Below are 19,539 nucleotides of genomic sequence, written 5' to 3'. Positions count from 1 at the left end.
AAAAACACTCAAGGTATGGGAGTAAATGGGGGGATGACCATTAACGAAGATCCATCATTGCTTCTGTGTCATTTTTCAGGAAAATAAATTTAAATCCATAAGCAATTTATTCCAAAATAGTGATGAGCAATATTTACAGTTTTATTTGTTAGTGATGATTTTATTCATAACCTTGAATTGCTACCCTTGTACATCTCTGGTCCACTCCAGACCAATGATGTGTTACGCACTCACAGGAGTTAGAGCAACTTCCCCCCCCATCCATTGTTTGCCCACCCGCTCCCTCCTGGCCGTCTGTCGGTCACTACCTCCCTCCCGTTGGTAGGTTCCTCGTTCCCTCCCCCCCTTCAATCCGTCAGTTGCCTGCCCACCTCACCCTCCCATGCTTCGCCATGTCACAATACAGGATGAATGGCCAACTTTGTTTCCCATAATCCCTCACACAGCTCGAACTGCTCTGGGATATACAGCTGCGTGAGGGATTGTGGTTAATGAGAACAGCCATTCATCCTGCATTGTGCTGCTGTCACCATGGGCAGAAGTGACCCGCCATTCTCTGGCAGTTAGTATCTTTTAATTTTAATCACATATGTGATGCAGGACACAAGCACTGATGTAACTGCAGGGAGAGGGTGGTCTGGGAAAATTTCCTGGGACCATGGCCCAACCTACAAAATAAGGCCATGGACCTGTTTAAAATTCCTGGGCCAACCTTTTCATACCACAGGTTCACAGGAGGGTTCCCAGGAAAATTTCTGGGGAATCTCCATTTTACAATGCGGCGTGAAAAGGCCTACTGTCTTTTAATGTGAGCATGAACAGACTATTGAAAAATAAAAGTAAGTGAGCTGATCCCCAAAATTTTGGAATAAACTTGAGCACAAGTGCTCCATGGGAGGAAAACACAATGCAAAATTTGATGTAGAACCACCCACATCAGACAGGAAAATAGGTAAATCTTCAATGATTGGCTGTTTGGAAATCTTGATGGTTAGCCATCTGGCTCATCATATTTGCCATGGTCAGTCCAACTCACTAGAAGCCTGCTTTTTGCTTTATTTTCCAACAACCTACAATAACCCCTAATTCCTACAGCCCCTTCTGACCTCCACTGGAAGAAGTTATCTGAAGCAAATGGCACTCACTGGTGTTTTTCAAAGTGCAGGAATATTGGCGTGAATTGTTTCAAGGATTGGTAGGTTCAGAATCAGAATTGATTGTCATGAAATTGTCTCATAACTTTTTGCTTTGTGAGAGCATTATGTGCAAAATTACAATAAATTACATTTTTTTAAAAAATTAGTGCAAAAGAAGAGAAAATTAGGACAGTCTGTGGTTCATTGTCCATGCAGAAACCTGATGGTTGAGGGAAAGAAGCTGTTTGTGTCCCGATGGGAATTCATCTTCAGGCTCCTGTACCTCCTTCCCGATGGTAGCAGTGAGAGAGGGCATGGCCTGGGTGGTGAGGATCCTTGAGGATAGAGGCTGCTTTCTTGAGACACCTCCTCTTGCAGATGTCTTTAATGGAAAGGAGACTGATGCCTATGACCAAGTTCGCAACTCTCTGCACTCTTTTCCTATCAACTTTCACACACAAGTCCAAAAACATTAAACATTAATACAGTGAAAAGATTTAATTTTTAAAAAATTCATACAGCATGGTAACAGGCCACTTCAGCCCACGAGTCCGGGCCACCCAATTTGGCCACCCCCATTATCCTACAATCCCAATACAATTTTGAACAGTGGAAGGAAACTGGAGCCCCGGGAGACAGGGAAAACATACAATCTCCTTACAGAAAGTGCGGGACTTGAACTCCACTCCAGACCCGATCGCTGTAAAGACGTTGCACTAACACTATAAGGACTCTGAGTTTTTTCCCCAGCCAGTGCATTGGCACCTCCAATTTATAGACATAGTGATGCAACTGGTCAGAACACCTGTAGAAATTTTCAAGAGTCTTTGGTAACATACCAAATCTCCTCAAACTCCTCATGAAGAATAGCTACTGGCAAGCCTTCTTCATGATTGCATTAATATGCAGGCCCCAGAATTGAGCCTCAGAGATGCTGACAACCAGGTATTTGAAATTCTCAACCCTTTCCACTGCTGATTCCTCGATAAAGCTGGTTTGTGTTCTCCTGATTTCCCCCTCATGAAGTTCACGATCAGTTCCTTGGTTTTGCTAATGTTGAGTCCAAGGTTGTTGTTGTTGTGACACCACTCAACCAGCTTATCTATCTCACTCCTGTATGCTTCCTCACTGCCGTCCGTGACTGCAGTAACAAGCAGCCCCACCATAAGACACAGGGTCTGGGCCCTTTATAATAACATCTCTTGTGTTTCCATGAAGGTGTCTTGGGTAAACTTATACCTCTCACTTTGTTCGTTTTAGATTGGTCACAGCGTTTGAGCTACCGAAAGAAAATAGATACACACACCGAGAGCAGTTCAGATTATACAAATGTTTATTACAAATTCAAAAGCTGATTTCACACTACAATATGCAAGCCCTTCCCAACTATACTTATCAACACTTGGACTGGTCCCAACTGCCGAAGCGAGGCAACGACTGCACACTTGTAGTAGGTTGTCAGGGCGCCGGTAGCAGCTTCTCCACCTCCCCTGACCGGGACGTTGGCTGGACTCCAGAAGTTCTTCTTCTTGCTGACAGATGTTGCCACCTCTCGGAGAGTCTCAAACTTCAGCAGCGGGACCATGGCTTATATTGCCTAAAAACTGCTTACCTAAGCACCTATTCCCAGCACAGCAAGAAAGATAAGCAAGCAAGCTAGCATGCTAGGCTTCTAACCAGATAATATAATTTTCAGCTTATCACTTTGAATACAATGGTTTATTTTCCATCAAGGCTAGGCCTCTGACAGTCTGTGACCAAAACAAGCAGGAAGATTAAATGTTCTTGGTACACAGATGTCCTTTCGTCAGATAACAGCATCTCTGGCCCCTTGGTGGAATTTAGCTTATGTCTGCTGATTCTAAAACTCAAGCAGGTTCTCAGCCTTGCAGAACCCAGAGCTGCAAGTTTAAAAAAACAGGTTAGAATCTTCCATTACAGAAGGGAAGTTTGGGGATGAAGCATGAGTGATGATAGCATATTATAGATGACAGAATAGGTTGGTGCAGTGAATGTTGAAAATAACATCTCTAATTTTGGAGAATATTCTGCTAAGTTCGCAAAAAGTGAACAAAACTCTTGGAGTAGCAAATGTTTCTGTTAAGGATTCGATCAGCTGCTTAAGATTCACTTGCATTGCAAACTCTGATCCTGGCAAGAATTTAATTTCAGTAAGAAAATGAGGTGGAGTGCCTCAATCAGATTGGAAAATCAAAAATGCTGTTGCTGAAGCCGTTCCAAGAACATAAAATGGTGGCAACATTGCTCTCCTGATGCCTCTTTCAGCTGCTCCCAAGTAAGCAAGTCCCAGGTGTGCACAGACCAGCTGGGAATCTTGGGTCAGCTGAGTGCCAAATACCTCCACTTGTTACTCTGTTCCATTGGAGGGTGCACCTGGAACCTAATGGAGGAGTCAGATCATGTTACAATTCCCTTACTCATTTCATCAGTTATCTTCAGTTGCTTTATTTTGATTTGTTTTTAAATGTTTTTAATTAATTCTCTGTATGTTTCTAAGATAAAGCCTCCTGGTCCTCATGGAGATGCATTCTGGCCTCATCCTTGCCTCCTGTCAAACATGGCTCTTGTTATAATGCTATCTGAAGTTTACCTATTGACGACGTCTCACATCTTCACTTTACAAATCCCAGGGTAGTGATTCAGCTCGAACCTTCTGCATCTGGCCCAGATTAAATGTGGGTTATCAGAAGCCAAGAGTGGTGAGACAAGGCAGTGGGCTGAACCCAGTTTAATTTCGCTCATTGCTCTATCAAAATGAGTCCACCGTGCAATAAAGAACGATTAGAATCTAATACAGGGTCATCATTTTGCAACTGTTTGTTGTAAAATCTGAATATCTTGCGAGAGATATTCAGTAAACCTTTTGGTGTTAGGCACTTAGACTAGCAGCACAAAATATAGAATGGATACATGGACACCAGTTGTAAAGTCAGACAACAGGGTGGTGCTGGGTGTAAATAAAGCCAAAGTCAATCCATTTTGATTATCGTATCTTGTTGGAATGGAGACATCGTTTTAGATTGCCTACAAATTATCCTGATAAATACCTCATATGGTCATTCATGTGGGCAGCCAAATGATTGAAATTCCAGTGGGAAAGGGTATTGTCCACTTGTTATCTTTGCAATTGCGTAAATGGAAGTTGGTGGAAGTTTTTGATTAGTGGTTTTTGCTCCTGAGTCAAAGGTACAAAAATGGTGAGATGATCATGTTAAGTGCATATGTGTTTTATATCCTCACAAGTTATGAATGCAAACAATACAGAAACAGACAAATCAGATACAAGAGGAACTCCTTAGTTTCTCAAGCCTGCTCTGTCATTCAATAAAATCAATACCATAGACAGACGTTAAGCATTCTGATAAAAAAAATCCTGTTAACTCAATCAAATTAGAGTTATGGACTACTAGGCAACTCAACCAATGATACGAAACTGTCACAACTATGCATCAAAAATATTTACCTTAGTTCTGAAAAGTACAAACACATTTTCTGTATATACATTAGTTTTTGAAAATGTGAGATGATTGACATCAGGATAAGGCTGACAGAATTCAACTTGGTAGGTATATTCTTTAAATTATCATCCGTAAACAACTAAAGCTTCACTTTAAGATTAGTTTGCAGTTTCTTTTGTTCTTTAAAGTACACAAAAAATGTTCTCAACTCCTTGGGTTGAATGGTGACAGTGAATTCTTCGATCAGCTTTCGTGTAGCAATGTCAGAATCTGTGAAAATAAATGAAATGAGCCATCAAAACATGTTTGAATTTTTCATCAACAGAGTTATTTGAATAATGGAGAGGAAGAAGAATGATGGGAAGGAAGCTAGAGCTTTTGGAGGAGAGAGGGGAGTTGTTGGGACAATAGAGGTGGGGTGCTCAGTGAGAAGAGGAGCATGTGGACAAAGGGGGTGTAGGTGCATATGGGTTTTTCACTTCCTCAAACCTAATCCACAACCTCACTCATCCAAAACCATAATGATAACTTCTCGTCAAAAGACATCACATCTCATCTTCTACTTTTCACTGGCATGAAGTAGGTCCTCCTTAACCATATGACAGTGATATCCAAGGCCAAAAGATGGGTGAAGTGGAACAGAGTGACACACTTTCTGTGAAATAATTTACTAAGACAATTTAAAGATCTCGCTTGGAAATATTTCTCCTGGAGGATAAATCTGGTACCTCACCACCCACACTCTGCATCCATTACCCCACCATCCACACTCTGCACCAGTAAACCAGTGAAAGTAATTCAACATTTTAAATTAATTTCAAGTTCCAACTTTTTAACAATGCAAGAAAGTTGGTCCAATATTTGGTTATCCATATTTCCTAGTCAGAGACAGCATCACAGCTGTAGAAAGGAAGGACACGATAGAGGAAGTATCTACTGAATTGGTGTGGGTGGAAGTCAGAAATAGGATGGGAGCAATCACTGTATGAGGAGTCATCTAAAGGCCCCCAAATATCTCCTGGGACACTGAGGAACAGATAAGTCGGCAGATTTTGGAATGGTGCAGAAATTACAGGGTTGTTGTTATGGGAGACTTCAACTTCTCAAATATCGACTGGCACCTCCTGACTGCAAGAGGGATTGATGGGGAAGAATCTTCAGGTGTGTCCAAGAACGATTCCTGATACAGTATGAAGACTAGCTGACAAGAGGGGAGGCCATACTGGAACTCGCACTGGGCAATGAACCTGGTCAGGTGACAAACCTCTCAATTGGAGGGCATTTTGGTGATAGTGAATACCACTCCCTGAGCTTTAGCATTGCTATGGTCAAGGATAAAAGCAGTCAAATTGGGAAAGTGTTTAATTAGGGAAGGGCTAATAATGTTGGGGTGAGTAAATTGGGAACAGATGTTCTCTGGGAAAAGCCTGAAATAATGTGGATGGGTTTTAAGGACTATTTGAGCAGGAGACCAGAGAGATTTGTCCAACTGAGACAGGGGGAAAAAGGTAGGAAAAGGAAACCATGGTTGACATAACAAGTGAGGCAGCTAATTAAAAAGGAAGCGTACATTAGATTTAGGAAGCAAAAGAGAAGAAGGGTTCATGAATATTATATGGTAGCCAGGAAAGAACTTAATAAAGGACCTAGGAGAGCTCAAAGGGGGCAAGAGAAGGCTTTGTCAAGTCGGATTAAGGAGAATACCAAGGCATTGTAAGCTTATGTAAAGAACAGAAGGACGATGAGGGAGTAGAATTGCTTAAGGATAAAGGAAGAAACATGTGCTTGGAGGCACAGGAAGTCCTAAATAAATACTTTGCTTTATATTCACCAGAGAAAAAGACCTTGGTCAAAATAGAACAAGCTTGTGTGCTGGACCACATTGAGATTAGGAAAGAGGAAGTGTTGAATCTTCTTGAAAACCTTACAATTGCCAAGTCCGCAGGACCGGATGAGATATACCCCAGGTTGCTGTGGGAAGAGAGGAAAGAGATAGCTTGGATGTTGACGATGATCTTTAAATTCTCCTTCGCCTCAGGCTAGGTACTGGAGAATTAGACAATGACAAATGTGTCCCCTTGTTTAAAAAAGATAACAGGGTTTATAATCCTGGGAATTATAAACCAGTGAGTCTATCATCAATGGTGCATAAACTATTGGAAAGAATTCTCAAGAACACATTTTATGAACCTTTGGAGAAGTGCAATCTTCTCAGGGACATTCAGCATGGCTTTATGAGAGGAAAGCCACATCTCACAAACCTAAATGAGATTTTTTGAGGAGGAAACAAAAGAAATTGAAAGTAGGGTGGTACATCATTTTCAAAGGCCCATTTTGAATGGCTAATTTCAATGGGCAGTGCACGAACAGTATCCTACAACCAAGTAAATAATTTCAAAATACTTATATTTATTAAAAATTATATCTAAATATGTGATTATTATGTATTGTGTGTGTATGCCTGTACATCGTGGTCTGGAGAAACGCTGTTTTGTCTGAGTGTAAATGTACAGTCAGATGATTAGAAATTTGAACTTGAGAAGAAGCTTGCAAATATTGAACTCCAGATTCTCCCACAATGTAAATCTGATAGAAATCATAATTAAAGTCATTTGCAATGGAAATGCAAAAAAAAGTCTAATTTATAAATCAGTGGATCTACGACATTAGAACCCCTGTTTTCAATGAAAAATGATCAGCTTTATGAGATTCAAGATAGTGGGTGAAAATATTTTCAAAAACCTTGGATGAACCAGTGGATTCATTGCTTCCACTGAGCTGTTAAACAGGCTGTTCATTTTAATGATCAGCAATTAGAAAGGTTCATAATATATCAACAGATAGCAGAGGCAGTAGGATATCTTTCAGCTTTTCAAGATCACAAATGGTAATAACAAGGGCAAGGGGAAAATCATCAACAAAGGGATAAGAGCAGGGAGTTGATGTTACTGCAAAAGATGGTGAGGCCACATGAACATCACTTCAAACCCACAATGGTGAATCTCATAAATAACAAAGGGTAATACTATCAGACTGCTGGCTCATGAACCACCCTCTTCTACCTTAACCAGAATACCACCTCTAGACCAGAAAGATCTTGCTGCTCTACTGGTCGTAAACAGGAAAACCTGCAGATGCTGGGATCCAGTGCAGTACACAAAAGTGCTGGAGAAACTCAGCAGGGGATGCAGCACCCAAAGGAATAAAAAAGCAGTCAACATTTTTGGCCTGTGCCCTTCCTCAGGATTCGTGGCTCAATCAATGAATTGAATCGAATGGTTTGTTGTTAGGTGCCTGATTTTTTGACATTCCCGATGAAGGGCTCAGGCCTGAAATGTTGAACACCTTTTCCTTCCTCTGGATGGTGCTTGACCTGTTGAGTTTCTCCACCACTTTTGTGTACTGCATAACTGGTCAAATATTTCTTTATCTCTTCCTTATTACCATTTTTTTTACTCATCTTTTGTGTGTGCATTATATGTACCTGGGAACCTGCAGCAAGTAAGACATTTATCACATCTGGAGATTGCACAGAATGTATATAACAGCACCAGTCATCATCTGCTGAGAGCTGACAGGGATGGAAGGCCAGCTGCCGAACTGGGCAGGACAAGGCAGGGGTAGCAGACTAATTTTAGCAATTGGGCCAGGAGGAAGAAAAGCCAAGCCTCCATAAAGTCAGATTGGATAGAGAAGGCAAACAGATTTCACGAGAGCTTGATGGTTTTGACAAAACAAAACTGAGATAAAAAGTGTAAGTGCCATTAAAAATTAAAATCAATTGAATTGTTTATTGACATATTACCAAGATATAGTGAAAAGTTTTGTTCTGTGTTCAATCCAGGAAAGTCAACTCATTTTTAATTGTAGCAGGTTGTACCAAAAATATAGGGCGTGGTGTTCAATTCAATCAAAGAGGGCAGCATATCGTGTTAAAAAGACAAAATGCGTGGCATAAACATAATGTTAAAACAATGCAAAAGCATCATCTTTTACCAATGAGAGTTCAATTTAAATATCTGATAACAGAAGGAAAGAAACTGTCCTTGAATAAGTGTTCACTGCTTGAATTAGTGTTCTTGGGGAAATTTGTCCAGAGCTAGCATCCACAAATAAAATGACCAAATAATCTTCATGATTAAAAAAGTGCATTGCACTTGAAAGTGGCACAAATCAATTAATTACATTTAAATGCCTAATAACAGCACAAAAGAATCTGTCCTTGAATAAACATTCACTGTTGCAGCGTATACAGGGAAATTCATGCATAACTTGCATCCGCATCTCGTTGGAAACACCCAAGACTGACTACAAGGTGATGTTCCTCCAATTAAGAGTGGCTTCAACCTGGCAGTACAGGACCACGGACAGACATGTCAGTGTGGCAGTGGGGTATGGTATTGAAACAGTTGGCCACTGGGAGCTGTGTTCCCTCGAAGCTGTGCACGCATGCACAAAGGAAATCAATGCGTCCACTTTTGTGCACGTGTGCGCACGCGCATCATCCATTTTGAATGAGTGTGTGTGTGTGTGCACATAGAATGTTTGTGTGAGTGTGCACAGCTTCGAGGGAACATTGACTGGGAGGTCCTTGTTGTTGCAGCAGAGTGAAGGTGCTCAATGGAACTATTTCCCAGTCTGTGTTCAGTGTTCCTGATGGAGAGGAGAGGACCGTACTAGGAACAAATGCAATAAGACCCCTACAGATTCACAGGTGAAGCACTGCCTCACACGAAAAGAACTGGTTGAAACCGCAAACTGTGAATTCTCTCAGTGGTCAACCACTTCAATTCTACATCGCCTTGCTTCTCTTTCTTGATCCTCCTACAGACCTTCTGTCTGTTAGCGTGTGCTTCACACCCCTACCCTCTTATTTGGCCATTTGCTCAATCTTTGGAACATTTGAAGAAGTGCTCAGAGCTAAAACTTTAACTGCCAATTGTTTTCCATGGATGCTGCATGACCTGCTGAATTCTTCCAGAACTTTGAGTATTGTACTCGTTTCCCAATATCTGCAGACCTCTTGAGCAGAATCTTGAATATTTCAGTGAAATCTCCTCTCTTTCTTCCAAATTTCAGCAAGAATCACCCAGTTTTTTTTCCAATCTCTCTTTAAAAGCTCCCTTCTACCAAATATCAATCTGGTGAATTTACGTGGGAATCACTCGAAACAAATATATTCTTGTTTAGGTATGATGACAAATGCTGGGCACAGCACTCAAGTGGAGATCTAACAAAAGAAACTGATCTTTGTGTTAATAAGGAAAATTACTATTAAAAACAATAGAAATATTCCATTCAATGAATCATGGTGTATATTATACTCAAAATCTTAAAAATCAATTCTAAATAATTGAATAACTCACACATGTCACGTTGCTGTGATGTTCTCCACTTCCAACGTTGGAGGGTGTTAATGTTCCAGATTCCAGTCAGCGAGCGCTCTTCAATGGATACCACTGTTCCGAGACTCTTCAGCAAATTCTGGTAACAGTTTAATTTAAGAAGGGATCATCGCTTTACATAAAGAATCAAAAGGCTGGAAATACTGCCCCAGAAATAATGTCACTGAGAATTCAAGATAGATTTTGACATTTAATTTTGGAACTGTTGGGAAACTTCAAAAAATCTTTCTCAAATTTGGTGCTTTGTTAATTAAATGTATTCACCCCTCCCCACCCCCAACTGTATTTGGGTTAAGTACCTTAACATTTGCTGCCTTGTTTCACTCCATCATAGCTGTGCAAGAGAAATTAGTTCAGAGCCAGTAAATAATTTGGCTTTGGCCCGCAGAGAAGAATAGCCAAAAGAAATAAATTAAAAAATAAAGTTTATGGACAAGAAATACTAACAGCACAAGAAGCAAGATTATGTCTACTGTGGCAGGAGGGGTCTTAGAGGCATTATAAATCTTCCGCTAATATCCACCCACATGCACCAGCAAATGTGCCCAGAACTGAGCAGCTCCCAAGTGGAGCCTATGACTCTGCCTTCACCTCAAGCAAGGCTCTGGCTACAGCTGGATGACCCCTCCTAGACAGCAACCCATTCAAATAAGTGGGAGAAATCAGCTGGGAGGAGAAAGATGCGGAAAATATTTTTATTTAATTCACATGCATTTTAGAGTTTGTGTTTTTAATAAGCAATTTTCTTCCAGAATTTTAATTTATTTTAAAACTTTTTAAATGATTTTGAATGTTTATAAATGACTGATGCCATACCAGCTGCTAAAGCCATTTCACCTGAATGTTTAGACACGTCTTTGGAGACGTAAAATTAAAAGTAGGTAAAATTAGAGTAGATTACATACTTTAAAACAGATCTTATTTGAAATATTGAAAAATTCATATTCAGTGAATTTGCAGAAACTATGGAGAATGCTGTGCACATTTCACAAATAGGTGCTAATTGAAATGACATCATTAAAGCAACAAACAGGAGACGCTCTGGCTGTTAAAAGCTCTTTGAGAGGGTTTTGAAAGAGTGCACAGAAAAGTCACTCCTGGGTTTTTGTTTACCTAAAGACAACAGCTTAACCAAGAAGACTAACTCCTATTGTTTGCTGGAGAAGGTCAGGGGTTTTGCAAGCGAGAGAGTCACATGGGCTTTCTGGCAGTTGATGAAAGAGAGAGACAGACAGACAGACAGCTGAAGCAAGAGAAGCTTGATGGATCTGAAATGGAAAAGCTCCAGAGCAGTGGATGGCTGGAAGTGCTATCTGTCTGATGTTTCTCTTGGAATAAGCCGAACAGAAAGGAACTCTGTAGTAGCCTGAAAGAAAGTTATCATCTGGAGAACCCTGATGGGGAAAGTTTCATCAGCGAGACATTGAGGTGACTAATGGTGGTACCTCAGTTGTGGAAATCCTGGAACAACAAATCTCTCTCTGCAAACCCTATGAGAACCTTCCTGAGTGGTAAACCTTTACCTTTCGAGCACCAAAGCCTGGTGAACTTTATACATGTTAAATTCTGTGCACAGTATAAGAATTGCCTGCAACCAGAGAACTTGGAAGAATGAGAAGTGAGATTGAACTGTGAACCAAAGAAATTTTCTTACATTTACACACATATCGCACACATGTGTGCTTAGAATTAGAAGGGGGTTATGTTGGGTTTAGTTAAGTTAATAGAAATAAGTTGAAGTTTGATTCTGTTTTCATGTTTAAAGATAATTAAAAACAATATTTGCTTAAGTAACTACTTGTCTTGGTGAATACCTATGCTGCTGGGTTTTGGGGTCCTTTGGGCTCGTAACAGAAAGAAAGCTGGAGAAGGAAATGGTAAAACCGGTATGGAAAATATTTCAGATTTTAACTTATGTGGCAGAAATGTGCAATATTGACTACTTGGTTGGAGATCATTGAGGGTGTAAAGAACGATGCCAGCACAAGAGCATATTACACGGCCAGACGGTGATGGAAAAACCTAAATGTGTGCATTAAAGAATTTAAAGTCAACCTGCAGAAGCCAACACAAGTTGGAAATACCAATGTGCAATACACAAAATTGCTGGAGGAACTCAGCAGATCACGCAGCACCGAGAGGAAGCAAAAGGTTACTAACACTTTGGGCCTGAGCCCTTCATCAAGGTATAAGCAAAAAACAGACAGACGTCAGAATAAAAAGGTGGGTGAGGGGAAATAGGAGGGAGGAAGGGGCAGGGGGAGAAGAGTACAGGCTCACAGGAAAGAGGTCAGAGACAGATAGAGATGTGAAGGTAGAACAGAAAATAAGGGAAGGGGTAGCTCTGAGTGGAGTGGAAAGGGAAGGGGTTGGGAGCCTGTGGATAGGAGACAGAGGGACATGGAAAGAGGGAGACTCAAGGGAGGGGTTTGATGGAAACTGGAGAAGTCAATGTTAAAGCCATCAGTTGAACAGAGCCCCAGATGGAAGAGTTTGGAATCCTAACAATCCTAATGTATGCCTGTTCCTCGACCAAATGGGTCACAGATAGGTTCCTTAATGCAATAAAGTCAAACTTTTGTGCATGATAACTGACATTTTCCTTGAAATCCTTTTCACTTTCTGAGCCTTGATATTATTACCAAATTGGAGGTAACTGAAGGTACAAGTATCACAGCGCTGCTACAGCGCCAGGCCAGGGGCTTGAATCCAGTTTGTCTGTAAGGAGTTTGCATGTTCTCCCATGTCTGCATGGATTTCCTCCAAGTGCTCTGGTTCCCTTCCATTGTTTAAAATGCACTGGGGTGGCACAGGCTCAAGGGTCAAAAGGATCTGTTACCATGTTGAATGTCTAATCTTTTTTTAATTTGTAAATTTTTTTTAAATTAAAATTTAAACATTTAATTTTTAAAAATGGTTAAGCGGGTCTAATTTTACAAGCTCATGCTCTGTTTTATAGTGGCCAGAACTTCTGTATCATTTTCCCTTCCTTCTAATTGGTTAAAATTCAGTGTTGAAGCAGCTTAATGCCAACGAAGGTTATAGCTGGGCAGTCGGAGAAACGCCAAAGAATTCCCTCAAATAGGTCTACTCCCATTCTCTAACTTAGGTAGTGGATCTAATCATCCACAATGATCTAATTGCAGATAGCCAGAGAAATGTTGATATGCTTTCTGGGAACCTCGCAATGGGCCTCAAAAGGATTCTGATGAGATCCTGGAATTTTTAAGCAAAGAAAATTATCATTTTAAAATCGATATACCACAACATTTTATCAATTTCAAAAAACAGTCACAGTTTTGTGTTTACTTCGTTTTACAAACAGCAGCTTACCATCATGGGGGAAATACAAACTAGGGCTTTTTTTAAAAATTGGTGAAAACTGAAGCTTAATTTAAAGCCAACACTTTATAGATTATGTATCAAAGGTCAAGATTCATTATCTCAATGATGCTCTGAAATAAAGGGTATGAATCTTCATAAAATAGTTTCAAGTCCCAACTTCCTTCCTGCAAATGATTAGAGTGCTTGTATGTGCACAGAGAAAGAAGGAAGGAGAAGGGGGAAAGAAAAACAGAAGGAAACAGAAAGAATTTCACAGAGTATGATATAAAATTGGTTGGCATATTCTGGTTGGGCTGATGAGTTTTCTCTTTGCTGTATGAATTAATGACTCGACGATGACTTCATACTCCAGTATTGAGAATGTCACAACAGGTTTAAATGTCTGGAACACTAACATTTTAACATTTCCATACTTCCTAGAATGCAAAATTACTGCAGAGATTTCATATCATACTCTTACAAAAGAAAATAAAAACAGACCTTAATGTTCACTGTTGTTGGCTGAGATAGCACAGGGTCTTCTCCCACCTCATACAAATGGAGAATTCTCAGTAGAACCCGATGAAAGTCTGGCTGAGAACGTTGACCTTGAATAGAGAGAAAGCTGCACGAGTGACTCAAATTTAGAGATTTAAAATAATTCAAATATTGTCATGAAATTAACAGAAATGTATCCAATGGCTTGTTCAGCATTGTACAAACTTTCATTTTGGTGCAGAAATTCTTCTATTTTTGGAAACAAAAAAAGTAAAGATATATATTTACGCAGTGAAAAAAAAATGTAAATACAACTCAACCGCCTCATTCTCACATTCAATCTCTATGCACCTCCATCCTGAAGGTCTCAAACCCCGTTGTTTCTTTCTCAACAATAGATCCAACCAGTCTCCCGCTGCCACCACCCTCCACCACCTGGCAGAACTTGTTCTCGCCCTCAGAAACTTCTCCTTTGACTCATCTCATGGGTATCTGCATAGGACCCAGCACTGCCTGCCTTTGGCTATATGGAGCAATCCATACAACAAGCCTACACAGGCAAGGCTCCTCAACTCTTCATCCACTACGTTGATGATTATTTCGATAATGGCTTGTGTATCCATGATGAACGTATCAACTTTATCCACTTTGCTGCTAACTTTAACTCCGACTTTAAATTAACTTGGTCCATCTTTGGCAAAACATTCCCCTTTCTCAGTCTATCTTGGGAGACAAGCTTTTCCATTAACCCACCAATTCCCTCAGTTACTTCAACACCACCTTTTCACATCCTGTCCCCGTAAGGATTCTATTGTTTTCTCTCCATTCCTCAGTCTCTGTTGCATTTGCTCCTAAGATTAGGTCCTCCATTCCAGATGTTCTCCTTCTTCAAAAAAAATGTAGCTTCCCCTCTATTGCCATTAATTCAACACATACCCACATCTCCTCTATTTTTTGCACATCTGCCCTGGCCCCTTCCACCCCCAAATGCAGCAAGGACAATATTCCCCTTGTTCTCACCTACTACCCCACAAGCCTCCACATCCAGCATCCCCTCCCCTCTCTGCCTTCTGCAGGGACTGCTCCCTCATCCACTCATCGCCAGCTTCGTACCTTCACCTGTGACCAGAGGAAATGCTACTCTTGCACCCATAACTCCTCCCTCACCACCACTTGGGGTCCCAAACAGAACTTCCAAGTGAGGCAACACCTCATGTGAATCTACAAGGGTAATTTACTGCATCCGGTACTCCCTTTGTGGCCACCTCTACATTGGAAAGACTGGACACTGACAGTGAGATTGTTTCCTTGAGCACCTTTCCTCTGTCTGTTGCAATAACACAGATTTCCCACTTGCCAACCATTTCAATTCCACACCCTATTTCTTACACTGACATGTTTGCCATGGCTTCATGTGCTGCCAAACTAACGCCAGCATAAATTGGAGGAACAATACCTAACATCGACTGTTCCAGTTTACATTAGGACCCCTCCCCTGCCTCTTTCTGTCTCATTCCCTTTCCCTCTATCTCCTTTCCTTCAACTCTCCATCCCTTCCCTCTCCATTCAGAGAGCTACCCCTTTCCCTATCTCTTCTCAGCTTTTTTCTCATTTGCCCTCCCACCTATATCCACCTGTGACTTCTTGCTTAATGGCCTGTGCTCTTCCCCCTGACCTCACATCTTTTAATTCAGGTCCCTTCCTGTCTTTTGCTCAAAACTTGACATATATACCTTTGCTTCCTACAGCTTCCTACATGCTGCATGACCTGCTGAGTTTCTCTAGCACTTTTGTGTATTAAACTACAATCGAAGCATCTGCAGACGATCCTGTTTAACTCAATTAAAGTAACTGCTACTTTATTTCATCTAAGCATTCCTCAAAAAAACTGAATGTTGATTTTTGGAAAGCATTACAGAAAATGTGAAGTGAGGGGGTTGATTTTTAATCTATGCATCAGAAACTGAAGTTGGCAGATCTGGAGCAACTCAAAACCAATATATTCTGACTTTCTCATGGTGACCACCCACCTGTATACACTGATGGAGACCTGCTACAAAGATTCTTGTATATATTTGCATACGAATAGAGAATCCTAATTACTAATCTTAGCGATATTGAATCTTGAGCAGCTGCTTTGATCTTTGTAGGAGGTGTACACAGTTGGGTGGTCACCATGTGGAAGTCAGAATATATGGGTTGGGGTTGCTCCAGCTTTAGTTTCTGCTGCATAGATTAAAAATCAACCCTCCTTCCCCCCTTTGTGATATTGGTTGACAATGAAATGAAATGTACGTGCTGTGCATCAGAGTTATAGCCGCATTATGAGTAGACTTTTAAATTATTGCTGTGTGATTTACTAAGAAATGGGTATTGGGACCCTCACACAGCTGCAACTAACAGCATTCCAGACAACTATCCATTCCATAAAGCCATCTCCTGGTCCTCTGTACACAATAGGACTATTACCTGCCATTACACATAACGAGCAGTCAGATACAGCCCATTCATAAAGGGTTCCCACCCAAAATCAGCTGATGGCATTACAAGCTTTGTCAAACAGAATGTGGAAACATCAAATGCCTGCAGAATGACCAATGGCCCCCACCCCCCCCCCCCCCCCCCCCCCCCCCCCCCCGATGGTTTTTTTCAGTGTCTAAACTAACCCTGTTAAAAATAATGAATATGGAGATTGCTGGCTATTTACATGTGCCAAGAGCCAGGCTAACATTGTCTTAAAGGACCCTTTTGAACTACTGTGTTTATCATGTCTGCCACGAATCCATATTTTAATTATTCATGTACATATTAAGAAAGCCAATCTATGATAACCATTTTCCTGCCTTTGGAAATGAGCAATCACTGTAACAACACTTCAGCTTGACACACAATCCCCTCAAAGGAATGATTACTTATTCATATGCAGCAAGAATGCCTTAAATATTGTACTTTGTTAACCTTGTACTTTGAATGAGGTTCAACAGTATTAGGGAGGTGACCTTGTCTACCCAACCCTAATTACTGCTCATTCCCTCTAGCGTGATTCTAATCAATTCTCAATTGTCTGTGTGTTGTACTTTGTGGTTTGGTTGTACTTTTTGTACCTTGACAGGGCTAGATTATTACACCCTCACTTCACATTTTCTGTTATGCTTTCCAAAAATCAACATTCAGCTTTTTTTGAGGAAGGCTTAGATGAAGTAAAGTAGCAGTCACTTTAACTGATTTAGACCAGAATGTCTGCAGATAAAGTGATCGTAGCTTAATACACATTGCTGGAGAAATTCAGCAGGTCATGAAGCATCAAAAGGAAACAAAGGTACCATAGATAACCATCATTTTATCTAAAAACCTCTGTGAATATAACATTTGACAGAGAACCCACATGATAGTCAACATAGACATTCAATCCAGGATTAATGACCTATTACCCAATCTCCACCATAAATATCACTGGTGTATGTACACTTACAGTGCATTTGTGTATGGACTCAATTGCATACCCTGTGCGTGAGACCTGAACAAGACTCTACACAACTGAACTGCAACCTCTTTGTATTTCAGTTTTTTTACGATAAAAATTGCTTTGCGCCTCAACTCCTAGTTTCACACTGGGTCCCATTTATCTATCTTAGCTGCAAAGTTGATCTTGCATGATGATGTTAAATGTTTTATCCACTTAATCTGCCCATTTCCTTTTGCAACTTCCTGTTTACTCTGCATCACATGCTATATCTTCATTGGCATGGGCGAGTGGGTAAGACAAAAACATTTTAATGGCTGCTAAATTTAAAGTGCAAAACTCCTCATCAACTCACCAAAAGTCACACATTCATAGACAGCATATTTATAATATGGCTTACCTCGAAGTATATTTTGCATGTGCTCATTGTGGTTGGAACTGTATTGCCATCCAGGCACAGAGAGTGTAAGAAGATGAAGGTTTGATGGGAGAGAGAAAGAATTTGCTGCAGTGGCACTGTGCGATTTCTTGGATTGGAGCTGTGACCCATTTCCTGCACAATGCACCACAAAATAACAAAATGATAGAAACCAGAGATTTCTTTTTGCAATTCTTGATGACTAATTTAAAAAGATCAAGAGAGAGAGAAAAAAATCACAAGCTGCCTTGTACCCAAACAAGAAACCCTTTTACCTGACCACTGGTTGTGTGATTTAGTGCAGGAGAAACATAAAAATGCCACAAACCATTTTGTCATCCCAATACTTTGGTTTCAAAATCAGGACTACCTACATTTATCAAAAAATTCCCAACAGTTGAATCTATGCCTCAAGTTGCTTTTAATATAACCTGGAAATTACACTTCATTATACTGATTTTTATCAGTTTGACACAATTGAAAGCTCTAATGTTTCTGAATGGAAGGGCAGAAACAACCTTCTCTGCGTGTTTTAGTTTCATTCTGGAAACTTGACTCAATGCTTCCAAATGAGAATTATTTTGATCCTTATCTAATGTCCCACTCCTAACCATTCAGAACTTTCCCCATGTCCTAACTCCCAAATACACTTCAAAATACGCAACCTAACCTCCTCTAGATTAAAAACACAGCGAAATGCTGGAGGAACTCAGCTGGTATTTCAGCGCCCATAGAAGACAAAGATATATCACTGACATTTCAGGCCTGAGCCCTTCTTCAAGGAAGATGCAGAAAGAGCAAAAAATAGGACATCTCAGAACACAGACAGTGCCAGCTGGGGGAGGAATTAAGAAAGATTTTAATGAATATGATAAAAGGGGAGAATTGATTACGTCTGTGCAAAAGGAAACAGGGAAAAGGGAGCCAGCTTGGGGAGGAAGTGGTGGGGTGTAATGGAGAGGCAGCATCCACCACCTAGTCCCGCTGCTGTACTACTGTTCAGAGAACACACTACCTGCCAATCAAGGTCAAAGACTCACCTCAAGCCATCAAGGTGACCCTTGCAATTGGCCCACCTCGATCACCAGGTGTTGCAGTCCAGGCAGCCTGTCCAGAGTCAGCCCTGACCTTCACCCAATTGGCCAAGGTGAATCACTTTAACTGACCCCTGCACTTGGCTTCGAGTCATTGGTCACAGCAGCCAATGGGGCGCAGTATGCCCCTCCGATAGGACCCCACCAAAACCCTTCAAACCACTGTATCACGCACCATCTGAACTGGTCTCTGATCACCTTGATGGTTTTCTCCACTCCTTCCCCACCTACATTGAGGACACTTCACTTCAACAGCTGCCATCTTCATACCGAAAGCCTCAAAGCCCTTTGTTTCTTTCTCGACAATCGCCGCCGCCACCATTCCCTAAGCTGTGCGCATATATTCGTTTTGCAACCATCACACAAAGGACATTAAGGTGTGCTCAAAAGGCTAGTTACCTAAATAATGTAGTAATTAATAATTATACTTATTAAAAATTATCTCTGAGCTAAAAGTTTCTGTTAACTACTTAGTCAGTTTTTCAAATACTACATTTGCACATCACTAATTTATGCCACCTCACCTTTCCTGTTCCACTTTTAACCTTTTCAATAACATTCAATGTGCACATACTTTTGTCACGGGAAAAAATAAATTGCACAACATAAGATTTTTTTTGCACACTGACTACTAAAAATTAGAGGGAACATTGACCTCCTGGCTGGCAGAACTTGTCCTCACCCTCAATAATTCCTCCTTTGACTCATTCCCCTTTCGCCAG

The 19,539-nt window shown here is 40.7% G+C and overlaps 1 protein-coding gene across 6 annotated transcripts in view; it reads right to left on the bottom strand.

Annotated features, from left to right (window-relative positions):
* Window positions 1-2,446: 2,446 nt before the first annotated feature.
* The window catches only part of man2b2 (mannosidase, alpha, class 2B, member 2), a 115,532-nt gene continuing 98,439 nt past the window's right edge, over window positions 2,447-19,539 (bottom strand). For 4 of the 6 annotated variants that reach the window (XM_069925962.1, XM_069925963.1, XM_069925964.1 and 1 more), the window contains 4 exons: window positions 17,706-17,858; window positions 13,846-13,952; window positions 9,982-10,099; window positions 2,447-4,885 (listed from right to left, as the gene is read on the bottom strand). In XM_069925962.1, coding sequence (XP_069782063.1) covers window positions 4,755-4,885; window positions 9,982-10,099; window positions 13,846-13,952; window positions 17,706-17,858 — 509 coding nt within the window. In that variant the 3' untranslated portion in view covers window positions 2,447-4,754. Of the gene's footprint in view, window positions 4,886-9,981; window positions 10,100-13,845; window positions 13,953-17,705; window positions 17,859-19,539 lie in introns of those variants that run through there. The other 2 variants (XR_011353945.1, XR_011353946.1) reach the window with 2 other exon arrangements.

The sequence above is a fragment of the Narcine bancroftii genome, chromosome 3, assembly GCF_036971445.1.
Source record: "Narcine bancroftii isolate sNarBan1 chromosome 3, sNarBan1.hap1, whole genome shotgun sequence".
Taxonomy (NCBI): domain Eukaryota; kingdom Metazoa; phylum Chordata; class Chondrichthyes; order Torpediniformes; family Narcinidae; genus Narcine; species Narcine bancroftii.
This window is presented reverse-complemented; position numbering and strand designations above follow the sequence as displayed.